At 36.7% G+C, this 13,537-nt stretch overlaps 2 protein-coding genes across 2 annotated transcripts in view; one reads left to right on the forward strand and one right to left on the reverse strand.

Annotated features, from left to right (window-relative positions):
* The window catches only part of LOC117136810 (sex peptide receptor), a 33,310-nt gene that overhangs the window by 14,869 nt on the left and 4,904 nt on the right, over positions 1 to 13,537 (reverse strand). The window contains exon 2 of the mRNA XM_033297874.1: positions 5,685 to 5,773. The gene's annotated coding sequence lies outside the window, so the exon portion shown is untranslated. The remainder of the gene's footprint in view (positions 1 to 5,684; positions 5,774 to 13,537) is intronic.
* LOC117136812 lies at positions 562 to 1,155 on the forward strand. The gene is made up of 2 exons (XM_033297878.1): positions 562 to 915; positions 993 to 1,155. Exons 1-2 carry the CDS (start codon positions 795 to 797, stop codon positions 1,082 to 1,084), a joined length of 213 nt encoding a protein of 70 aa, XP_033153769.1. The 5' UTR covers positions 562 to 794; the 3' UTR covers positions 1,085 to 1,155.

Raw genomic sequence — 13,537 nt, forward strand, 5'->3', positions numbered from 1 at the left:
AAACAGAGATTTTTTTTAGTCGCACATTCGTACAATGAACTGTCATATGCAAAACATTTGTGTTACGGCGTAAATATTCAAAAAGAATTCTATACAGTTTAATGTATAGAATATTCAATACCCATTCATATAAAGACAAAATATATAGTTGGGCAAAATAATATGCTTATGAGTATATATTTACAATTAAATGGATTGTTGGGTTAAAAAATATATTTACAATATTGTTGCTAACATATTATGTTTATGAAGTTAAAGCAAGGAAATGTTTAATAAACTCAATTACATTCTTCAAATATATTTAAGGATAATAAAGTAACAAAATTGAAAGTCTATGAAATTGAATTCATATATAAATGGGTGCTTTCTATAAACCCCTTCATTGAAAATTCAACTTTTGAAGTTCATAAGCGCAACCTTTAGCCAAACTATTAGCATTCAAAAAGATTATATATTTGCATTAAGTGTTCGAAAAGCATTTTGCATTGTTATGCTTTCCTGCAAGGTGTTCAAAATTCCCAACTCAAATCGTTTGTTCTTTCCGAAACTTGTTTGCCCTCTTCGAGTGCGGACATTCCCCGGATTAAGTAGCGCCAAAGAAATTGGCTGGCAGCGAAATCAAAACAAGAAATCCAATTTCCAAAACAGCTGCTTCAGAACAAGAAGCTCATCGCCAAATCGCTATGCTGGCTTTCTTTCATCATCCCGGTTGCTTCGAGTATAAATAGCTGCGGTCGCAGCTATTTCAATTAGATTACCATCCAAGCTCCAGAATACCAAACCAAAGCCCCAGAATGTCGAGAATCCTTGTCGCCGCCATCGCCTTCGTTACCATCTGTCTGGTCCTTGTCACCGCCGCTCCCGCCCCGCCCACTCAGATCCTGGACGCCCGGACGGCCATCCAGAAGATAATCGGTGAGTTGGGCCAATAGTTTCCGTGAACTGTTACCGGATTGACCCCCTTCCGTGTTTTTTTTTTTCGGTTTTTTCAGACGCATACAATCGGATTCCGGGTCCCTCGGTTGTTCACCCCTGGGAGGTGGCCACTTTGATTGACCCCAACACCTTTGTGGCCCACTTCTGAAGTTCCAAGCACTTCCAATTCTAACTGACTACCTTAACCAACTAAAATGCCCAAATAAATCCCATTCGAAATATAAGTTATACGAAAACAATATTTTAATGATTTAAATTCGTGTTGTGCATGTTTTAAGGTACATGCGAAATCAAATTTCACTCCAATTAAACAATATTTATGTGGGTTGAACGAAACAGAATACTTTTCCTGTGCGGAGTAACAAAGTTTTTTGCTCGGCAATGATCTTTTTTCATACACTTTGATATATTTTCTGCAGTGAGGTTTTTTTATTGAAATGAAAAATACAACAGAGATGCGGTCGAATTAACGTTTGTTACATTTTAAAGACTTTCTTTCATCCCATAAACTTTTCAATTGAAATAAACATAACTTAGCCTCAGACTAAAAGAGAACTTGGCTAAAGATAACTAAGTTTTTAATTCTATAGTCTTTTTATTAACTTTATTTACCAGACAGCTTAGTTTGTCTGCCTTAAGTATTAGCAATTATAAATTTATATCCTTACTATTGTGGATTTTAATTTACAGTCACAAAAACCTTACTTGAATAGGTATTACTATTCAAATTAAATTTAAAAAATCTTGTTTATTTTTTAGTTAATAACTGCATAATCATTAGAGTATTTAAAAGGATTATAAACCAGTTACCCGTTAAAAAGTATGTAAAGGGAATAGGAAGTGATTTCGACCCTCTAAAGTGCATATAGTAAGTCCTTTTATACATTTTTTAAGTTTCTGTTGTTTTGAGTTGTTTTCCATGCATTATTTCCCTTACTAAATGCCATTGATATGACAGAAAATGGTTGACATTTCTCAGTCGCACTCCCATCAGCGAAATAGCGGGTATCTGATAGTCGAGCAATTCGGCTACAGCTGTCTCTCTGGCTTGTTTTAGTTTTGGCCAGAAGGGGATTTCCGTTTCGAAGTGCACAAAAGTTTTGCCGCATTTTTGGTGGCAGCTGCAGAGCTTAACTAAAGTTGTGTAACTCAACTAAAGTAAAGTCTCTTTAGCCCGGCGACTTATCGTGTTGCAGAAGTTTTTTCTGGTCATTCGCCTTTTCCCCGCAATTGGCTACAAGGACAATTTGATAACAAGTGGATTACCAAGTCATAGGACAAAGTTATCGCTTCCAGCTGAATCTCATTCCGATGCACAAGATGCCCCAGATGCCAAAGATGCCCAAGATGCCTAAGTGTTTGCTCAGCTCTCGATTCGTGGAAAAAATGCTTCCGTTCTTGGTGGAGCACTTAAACGAGATGCAATATTGTTATCTGGCGATAGGCCCCACCATCGATCCGCTGGCTTAAAGTCAATGCCAATGTCAATGGCAAGGTTAAAGCCCTGCTGATATTACATATTTGCGTAGCCTCGCCATAAATGCATTTTAGATAGCTGCACCGGCCAAATGAAAATCGTCCCAACGCCGAGCACTCCAAACCTAGCCAAGTGAAATAAATTGCCGGTCCGGGTCGTAAAAGCGTGCTCATATCGTTGGATATGGACCGTGCTTATCCCATACGCTACCGCACTTTTTTTTATGGCCCACACGTTTGATATGTCAGGACTTTAACCATGAATATCCTAACCTAAACTTGAAGGACGTCGAATCAAATTTAAGGTTTCTGCCGCTAAAGTTTCTCAAAGTGAAGCGCACAACGTGGGCGGCATTTCCAACATAACAGTAATTGCTTTGTTAAATAAATATTTTTAAATAATACTCAAGACACAATTTGGTACATTTTAGGGAAACCCTTAAATATCCCCAAATAAAAGTTTAAGATATCATTTTTGTTGAGTTATAATGGCCGTAGGCTCGTTAGCCAAAGTTAAAAGTCAACTACGGTTTGTTGTGCAATCGTAAATCTCCCTAGCAATAAATTAAAGCGCTTACAAATAGGTGCAATAATTAATTATCCCAGGAAGGGATTAGTTGTGGATTTAAGAACGTTAAAGGGGGTAAAAGCGATTTTAGTTTGTGGGACTTGTAAGCATTTTAAACTGTATTAATTAAAATCACCTTAAAGTGTTTAAAATGTTGAAGGCATTTCCTGCTATTTGTTTCATTCTTTATTTTTTAGTCAGCGACGACAGTGTATTATAAAAGTCCACCTGTTACATAAGGATTCACTGATGGTCTACACCGCTTTCATAGCTTACATCACAATATTTTGTGCAACACGAGTAAGCCGTTAAAAATAATGACTGCATCTCCAATTAGCGATAAAATTCGAACTGCAAGCTTTTGTGAATTCAGAGCAGACAGCCTTTAATCCAACGAAAACCTCCAACTAAACGCTATGCTAACGACAAAAGTCGAAAAAAAGTTAATGCCCTATGTGCTATAAAAATATTTCTCTATTCAATATACGATTGTTAGAAAAGGTATTAATCAAATGTAATTCATATAAATTTTTTCGGAGAAAGCAAGGCAGTTTTAAACAATTTTAATAGGTTCTATTGACATACAAGCTTGCATCACTAATGTTCCTTAATAAAAGAGTTTATTATCGATTACTAGATACCCGAATTAACAAATTCTTTTGGCATTTCGATATAAATTGGCAATTATTAAAATAAAATAAAATAAAGCAACACACAGTGTGGTCGTGACACCTTTTTGCGGTTAGCGCCATTCGCATAACAAATAATAAAATTGAAAAAATATTTAAACATTTTTCTAAAGTATGTTTGTGACAGTTTTTGGCGGTTTGTTGGCAAACTTGCACTGAAACTGGTAGAATCAGAATTTCTAAAGTACGCAATATTGCTTTTAAAGTCACCAAGATCGGGTATTTTATACGGACAGACGGACGGACGGACACATGAGTCTTTCTACCTTTAGCATGCTTTTAGAACACACTTTTAATCTACAAATGATTTTTTTTTTTTTAAGTTTTTAATTTGTGTGCACGCCACATCGACTTTTCTTGCTGTGGCACAAAATGGAAAAGGCATTGTTATCATTTTCTGAATTTTTAGTATGAATTATGAGTAAAATGCTGTACGCAGCAGAAGCCAAATTCCCATTTAAACAGCTTTTACGAGCCAAGTTGGCAATTATATAGTCAGCAGTTTATATATTTTTGTGCTTTTCCAACCTTGTTTCCCACTATATTATTTGCTACCCTATGGGCTTTTATTTTTAATTACATTAAGAAAGGGTTGGCCAAATGTCATATAATCTAGATTAAGTTTCTTTCTATTTGTTACACGCAGAGTTGACAGCTACTTGTTTGCATCAAGATTGGATTGACAGGATTGAATACCAAAGCAACCAATGCAAAAATCGATTTCTAACCACTTAGCCAAAAAAGTCACAGTTAATGTAATATTTTCAAGAAAAAATAAACTTCAAATTTTTATAATTTTATTATATTTGAGGGTTTCAAATTTAGATCAAATATCAGTTATATGCTAATTACTTATGGAGTAAATCTAATGAATATTTAGGCAAATGAATTGATTAAATTGCCTAGCCGAACATCAGGTATCTGATATTCGAGCCACTTGACTAAAGCGTTTCCACTTGATTAATTAAAATTTTAATGGTGTCTGTATAAAAATAATGCGGCAATAATACCAGAGTTATTACTTTACTTTACTCTTTACAAGAGCCATGAATAAAATGCAATATTTTATAAGAATACACATGCCATATTTATCCACATAAAATTAAGATATTCTGTATTTTTTATGGCCTTGAAGGTCATGAAACCCAAGACAAAATTTCAATTGAAAGTTGAACTTTAACCAAAGCAAAAGTTTGTTTTCATTTAAAATTTTAGGAAGTCTTCTGTTTTTATAGCATTAAAATAGTAGTTCTGAAGCTTAAAATCCCAGAAGGGGATGCATTTTTAATCAAGATTAAACGTCAAGACATCGGACTACAACTTTGAATATGCAGATTCCAGCACTTGTTAAAAATGAAAAACAACTAATTTAATTGTCTTGACTGGCAGCTGGTGCACCACATATAGTATTATATATGAATAAGCTCCGGACTAGACCAACAAAGTACAGTGGACTACTGGCTTTTGGGCAAGAAAGAACTTTTTTAATTACAAAAACATGTGGTTTGTTCTGTGTCCCCTGTTTCACTTTGAGATACATATTGAAAGTTGGAAACGTCGCCAAAGTAAATATCCATGCCAATACTACCGCAGCACTAATTATTCCTTAATTGGTAGATAGTTTCTAGTTCCGCTTCGCCGGTTTTATTGGCAGACCCTAGCAATTAATTTGTTTGCGCGGTCGTCTAGGTTTTTTATAACCCCGACAATGGCATTTTACGAGCTCTTTTACGACTGCCTCAGAGCCAGCATCTTGGACAGCTGTTGAGCTGCCAAAACAAAGTTTATCTCGATCAGGAATTCCCAGTGGAATGCAGAAAACTGGGTGGCAAACTCAACGAAGCCGAACCCAATCAATTGAGAAAGACGGCCAAAGATTTCTAGCATGAGCCAGTCGTATAAATTTGTTAACCGCTTTTAAACTACACCGATTCGCATCGATTTGCATTGCAAATTGAGCCCCCCTCTGGGCCGCAAATACCCAGTATAGACCGTATATATAGACCGTGACTTACCTGCCATCATCCAAGCCACTCCTAATCTCGCCCACCATCTAACCGAACGGCTTTAATTATGCAAATAAATGGCGCCACGAGAAGAGCTGCTAAAATAAGGAGACAAATAAACAAATAACATTTTTAGAAATCTGATAAATATCAATTTCAGACGACAAGTTAATAAAATTAATTGATTTCCATTCCAACGCTCGACCAACAGATACCCACTAAATGTGTGTTAGCAAAGGTATTTACCAAATAATAACATATAAATTACCCACTTTAGTACACTATAGTCTAGATATGCGTGGCTTATTAATTTCAATAAATGAAGCCTCAAGTGTGGAGCAAAGTTTCCCGAAGCATCATCAATAATAAGTATATAAAATACATTAGAGGGTACCCATCTGATATCTGAGTGGGGGCTGCACGTGCTTTCACTTAAATTCCACCCATATGGTGGGATATCAATTACCGTCAGACATTTACCATCAGTCAATGACTCCGTTTGCTTTACCAACAGGTTTGCTGGGACTTTGCAAACAGACACTTTATCTATGTATGTATATCGTTAGCCGGGTGGCAAGTTTAAACAATAAAGCCAAATTATTTGTTGGGATTACTTTGTGCTGTTTGCTTTTGGAATATGTGCTGGTTATTCATAAACGTTAAATCCTTTTAAGTACTTATATTGTTATTTGCAGATTAAATGTAAAACAAACTTGCCAGATAATTGTATTATTTAATTTTGCACACGAGCTTAATGCGAATTCCTCATAATATATTAATCACGCATTAATGCAATACAAGTTGTGGCACCCAAATGTCTGAAAGCCAATGATGCGCAAAAAAAGGGCCCAAAAATGTATGCTACAAAAATGGGTATGAATAAAAATCCTTTCGCAGTGCGAAATTCGCACCATCGCACTATAGGCGGAATGGTACCTTTTTGTGACTAAAATTAATAACATCAAAACGAAGATAGATATTTAGTTTCTGTTTTTTGTATTGGGTTACACTAGGCCATATCTTATATGATACCAAGTACGGGACTTCAAAAATATTAACCACTGTTGTTAACCAGATTAAAAACCTTTCTTCTCTGAGTTCTTCCACTCGACTCGATGTTTTAAACAGCTGATATCTTAACCGTGCGTGATTTTTTTTTAATTTCTGGTACGCAACACTAAAGCCTAATCTTATACAAACATAATGGCGTAATCATGGCTTTTTGGCCACAAAATGGTACCATTCAGCCTATAGTGCATTGCACGCATTTAAGGGTTTAATCAACCCTATACTCACGTTTGTATGGTATTCAATTTGCGGCCAAATGTTTTTTTGCAGATTAACAGGTGATAAGGTAAGGTATACGAGTATCGAATAAGCAAAATTGATGCAAACTTTTAGCTCGTCTTGGTTAATGGAAAAGTTGGCGGAAAACTCTTAAGGTAAGCAGATTGGCAGCCACGTGCGTGTATTGATGGGCATAACGAGTCCCACTGCGAGTGATGAGAAAAGATGCTTTGGCTGTGGACACGCAACGTTAACCTCGATGATGGGTGACAGTTTTCCGGCATTTGAGGCGCATCTCGGCCGAAAGTTGCCTGCGTAGGCTTAGCCATCAAAATTGATGGCTCACGGAGCCCAGTAACTCATAACCATAAACGAAACTGATGCCAGCTCGACAATGAGTCCTTTGTTCGACGGCGCAACGACCGTAAAGGACCGGCTAATAAAGGCGAAATCAAATAACAATCATTGCAATTACACTGGGGACATGTACCGAGGCACATAAACCAATGCTGAACCGACCTGAACCGACCTAAACCCGTCTGAAAACGTGGAGCCAACGATATTAGCCTAAGTCGAAGGCACTCTCGATTCATTTGGAAATCCAGCAAGCGGCAACTGTTGCCTGGGTCAAGAAACTGTAAGTGAATTTTTTGTTAAATTCCATATGAATGTATTCCCGGGCCGGGTTGGATGACTTGTCTGCCAATTTTTTGTTGTCTACTCTCATAGCCCAACAATTTGCATACTATTTAATCCGCTGCTTAAGTCACGGCAGAGCTGAAAATAGTGTGAATAATCCATGACAGATGGAAACAAAAAAGCCAGTTTTCATTATACATGGAATGCGTTGCAATTAGCTTAAAGGATTTTTTTTTAGCTTTTTAAGTTATCTCGACTATCAGATGACCGTAAATTTCAATACCTACGAGGGAGATTGCTTATAAGCTTAACTAGCATCCGTGAAATAATTGCGTTATAATCCCATTTAGGCTTTTGCAATATTTTTAAGCGTGGGTTCCATGCAGATTTTATAGCCATGGGCGATTTGTAAGCTTTAGAGTAGTCGTGGCCAAAATGTGTTGGCAAGATTAATACAATCCAATTTCAAATTTAAATTTGATATGCTTATCACCGTATTATATACTGTGTGGGTATTAGTGTGGGTATTTTCTTTCATACGGACGGACAGATATACGGACAGTTCATTTCTAAGGAAACTGTTCCCTGTTAACTTTTAACCAATCTAATTTACTAGCATGTGTAAGTAAGTATGCTTCGTACCTGTTTTGCCTATTAATTATTAAATGCCTCTAGCATAACAACTGTCTATGTAACATTTTTGATTGTCATTGATACAAATAAATAATGAGCACATGTTATTAAATAATGAGATTCCTTCGATTTATGCCAAGTTCGCAAGAAGTTGGCTAAGGAATGTAGTTCCAGCTTAAAGCCCTTTTAAAGATCGCAGAGAAACTGCAAGCGAACAGCGCGTTTCGTTATTGAAATCTACCATTTCAATGCTTTTTGTTCTGACTTTATTCCAGCAATAAAGACAGACACGAAATAGCCGATCATAAATCAAAAAAGGCTGCCCTTTTATGGAGGGTCGCTAAAACAGTGGGATTCGACATCCTGGCGACACCTGTCAAAGAACGTGTTCGTCCATGCTGGACACCAATTAATCATAAGGGTATATATCCCATGTATATATACACGCATATATACAAAAAATAGTTTCAGGGAGTGTCGTCCACTCGATTTAACAAAAATTTTCCACAAGGAGCGTCCATTCTGTTTACGCTTTTCATAATCTATTTGACAGCAATCAGGGAAATAACGTTGCAGGTCATTCAAGAGCAGCTTGGATTACTTGTGCAACCCGAGAACCGATACTTTCAGATATTCTCGTCGTTCGTGGTCACCAATTGAAACCACAAACATTTATTGCGCAACCCGCTTGAAAGTATCTGATAAATCGGATACGCCCATTGCTTGCTCAACCCACGGCATTTGACGGTTTTTGTTTCTGGCACTTGACAGCCAAGTTATGGCTGTACACAATTCAGATTTATGTTTGATTACATAAGCTTCCTGGCCATTGGTCATCTGGAACTTGTCCTTTTCTTTTTGCACCACCAACTAGCCACATCCTGCGAAAAGTAATTTAAATGGCGACAGCATGCTCAAAGTGATTCACCTCCTGTGTGCTGCTCATCTTGTCTATTCGAGTTGCGGGCTAAATGCTTTTTATTGGTTTTTACACTTTGGCAGATTAAACTGCTGATTTGCATTTGCTGATTAATGTTGCCGATCGAAAATAACCCACTGCGCAGCGAAACTCAAGCGCATTCTTTGCATTATTTGATTTAAGGACATCGAGAAAACACCTTTAAGGTTCGGTGTTGTGTTCAGAAAAAGTCGTAGGATGTGTGATTTATTGAAATTATTATTCGAATATGAATACATAACAATCTGTTCTACGCATTAATCGATTAGACAGGTTGTAATCCATCAAGTGAACAACAAAAGGCTACACATACTGTTAAGTCACGTTTAAATTATAGGTGTTTTCAAGGATACGCCGTAAATAACAAGGCTCTTTAGAAAAGCCATTGCGATGGCTTAACAATTGCGTGTTAGAACCTAGATGGCCTCATCCTTGTCGAATGGCCCGGCTTTTGCCAATTCATCCAGCTCCGATCATTTATTGCGCCTTAAGTTTTGCAAAATAACAATGTCCTGAATGGCATGTCTGCAATGACTTTCTGGAAAATGCAGCATGTCAAGTGGAAATTACTCACTAAAGTACAGCTGGATAGCCCATGAAAGTTAATCAACTGCATTGGGGCTTGAAATATATTCAAGGCAAAGACGATTAAACTTGCACAGGCTAATTAAACTGTATCGTATAAATCAGGCGGAAAATTGAGTTTGTCTGCTCTGTTATGGCATCATAACATTTTGGGTTATTAAGAACACAACCGAAGCCAGATGTGCGTTGGCTTCAAGCCAGGAAATTTAAGAAAATTCACAAAACGCATAACCCACTTTGTCTGTTTTCCACGAAAAAAAATTATGCAAACGATGCAGGAGCTGGGGCAGCGTTCCTCGCTCCTTGGTCCTTGGCACCGGAAAAGTTGGCAACATTTCTGTTTACAATCCCACCGGTACTTAACGCTTTGCGATGTTAATTTTGTTTCATTTCATTATGTTCAAGTGTTCACTTCGTGCGCTTTTCTCTGGCTTAATGCGGATTTTCGACCTCGTCTTCTTTTCAATCTGCGGCTGCAGCTCAACATAAATAGGAGCAGCGAGTCCTTTTTGCCAAGCAAACATGTTCAAAACCACAATCCAGCTAGTCTCGTTAATACATCAGCTTTCTTGCCAGCTACACCTACATACCTACCTGTCTAACTGGTAGACAAGCCGAAAAAAAAGAAAATCCGAATGGAAATGGATTTGCATAAAATGTTGCTAAGCCCAGCATATAAAACCCGTGAAAAGGTTTTTAAATTGTGGTTCCTTTAGTTGGAATGCCATAATGAATGACACGGTGCCACATTTTTGAAGGTTTCAAGTGTATGAGGAATCAAATCAATGGGATTTCTCACATTCCAGAATGTGAGCAAACACACTATAAATAATTTTAAAAATTTTCATATTAATTAAACACGCCTATCAAATATCTAAATTGATATCAGCTTAGGAGATAACGAACCCTAATTAAATGATTTCATTTTCTAAATATAACCAAATATGTTTGTTACTTTGTACTTATACACTTGCATCATTAAGCTCACTTATAATTTATTTAAGTTTTTATTGCCCAAATTGAAATCCAGCCAAGCAGAAATGTAGATCGAGCTGAAAATTCCTAAATAAATTAGTGTGTGTGTGTGGATATTCGCAGCTAAGCGTCAATAAACTAAATTGAACGAGAATATTTATAAATTTGTTTACAATTGCTCTATGAAAATATTGAAACGGGGCAGCGGAATTTCCAACAGAGCCACCCCATGAAATATATTTCTCAATTTCTTCTCTTATTTAACACTTTTACGCGCCGCAATCACTTGATATGCGAAAAGGCATATTTATTTATTTATTTATTTATTTTGCATGCCATTTCCCTTGGGCTGTCAAAGCGCGGGGGCAGTATTTCAATCACTTAAAACTCATCCAGCCAGATCGCAATAGATATAAGTGGGTATGAATGAGAGGGTTTTTTTTTGTATCCAAAAATATCTATCTACCGAATTTAAAAAGAACTCAATTTCCACCGTGCGCCGCGAGAGCCAAAATAAAACTGACGGCAAATTGTTGTGTTTTTGAAAAACACAAATTCTTAAACAAACTTGTGCCACGTGCTGATACAAAAACTTTGTCGATTTCACTTTTCGGGGGCGTATAACAAATTGCCGAGTGGCAACTTTAACACGAGAAACATTATGGTCCATTTTGGTGGAACACTTGAATTTCCCTAATTAATTGCTCAAGATACAGATTCTGTTAAGTTATAATGACTTTGGCCAAAGTTCAAACACTTCAACGAAAGTCAAAAGTTGGCCAAAGGGAAACAGTTCGTTTCTGAGCAGTTTATAAAGGTGTTTAAAAATACGTGCAATAAATAATGCTCCCACTCATTTGCATTTGAGCTCATCAGAAATTCGGATCCCTTTTTTGCAAAACCAAAATCATTCTATAGAATTTCAAACTTGTATTGGTAACATAAGCTGCTCTTAATGCTTTAAGCCCTTAACATGGTATCACAAAAATAATCCGGCATGAAAAATGACCACAAATATTTCGATGATGAAACACGAACTGCAGCTCGTGTAAATACATCCAATTCAAAAAGTTATTCTGTACCCTTTATTCGCTTATTGAAATTAGTCCTGTTCACTTGACTATGGTAAAATACCTTTAACCATGTCGACAATATACCGTTGAGAGCCATTTCGAGTTAAACAAGGTTATCTCGATGCAAATAACCAACTGGTCATTGAGGGTGTGACAACTGGCTGGAAGCGAATGTAGGTTATCTAGATTGAAAGCAATATACGCAGTCAAGTGACTCGACTATCAGATACCTGCTATTCAGCGATGGATATATGCAAGCAGCAAACCGAGAGATCACGAACCAAACAGCTGAATTTCAAGTTAAGTATTAAACTTTTATTAAGATTATCTTTAGCCGCTAACAAAACCTTTATCACCCAGACTCGTAAAAACAAATTACCAGTGAACATGCTTTTACGCACTCTGCAGCTCATATGGAATATGAAATTGTTACGAAAATGAGGACATCATAATCATCTATCCACATTTAACGCATATAATGTTGTATCGCAAAAACTGATTAAAAGTTAGTGTGGATTTGGCCATCGACAGCCATAAGGGACATAAAATGACAATAGGATGCACTCAACTGTCGTTTAATCATTGATTTTAATTTGCTGCCATTATTTTGCTTGTTACATTTTCCGCTCAGAGTCAGGAACCAAAGTAGAAATAAAGAAATTATTTAAAGTTAAAACGCAGTACGTCCACCGGTGATTAAAATTTAGGTAACAGGTCAAGGGAAACGTTTCGGATAGTGGTAAATCCTATATAATTAAAGTTGGTTAAGTAAGCAAAAAAAAAAGTCTGCTGACAAAAATGTTCAAAAAATAGGGCCATGTCGCAAAGCCTTCACCTGTTGTAACAAAAAATGGGAAAAGCAATGTTCTCTTTTAATTAGTTTTTACGAGGCAACGTTATGGCTGTGTGTTTTTTCTCAAATGCTGTCCACAGCAGAAACCATATTCTCTGTCAAATCCTTTTTACATATTCAGGTACAGACCTAAACTGTTCTTTGTCCATTTTTTATTTATTTATTGGCGTTGGCCACTTTGCCATGTAATCTGGACCCTGTTCGAAATGATTGTACCACCCGAGGTGACAGCTAGCGGTTTCAATTGATACCACTTTGTTTAGCCTTGAGCAACGCATAACTGGCTATTATATGTGAAAAAAAAGGAACAATCCACACCTCACCATTTGAATAAACATGAAATCACTGATAAAAAAAGCAAATTGGATTATTTGGATTTTATTTATCAATATAAAAACATCTACACACTAAATAAAGCAATTTGGGAATTTTAAAAGAAACAAAGATGCCTTGTCTAAAATGTATAGCTTTTTTAATTTTTTATTTCATACGGACGGATGGACGGACAGGCGTACGGACGGACATATCAACTCGCTTAGTGACAAGAAAAGAAATAAAAACGTGCACATTCTACCATTTAAATATGAAAATTGTTTACTCCGATTAAATGATCTTGAAGTTTCATTATTTCCAGAATAAAGAAAAAATCATTTTTTATATTTTCTTAAGAAATTTAATGAAATTCCCAGAAATAAGAAATAAGAGAAGCACTTGATGGCCTACACTTAACTGCAGCTCCCCCGAACAATGTAGAAACTTTGTTCCGTTGAGGGAAAAATTCCCCAGCCACTGGGAAATCATCTTAATTGTAAATCACTCGCAAACTTGAAGCGCAACAAGCATTTCCCAGCCGCTTTGC

This window comes from Drosophila mauritiana, chromosome 2R (assembly GCF_004382145.1).
Source record: "Drosophila mauritiana strain mau12 chromosome 2R, ASM438214v1, whole genome shotgun sequence".
NCBI classification, from domain to species: Eukaryota; Metazoa; Arthropoda; class Insecta; order Diptera; family Drosophilidae; genus Drosophila; species Drosophila mauritiana.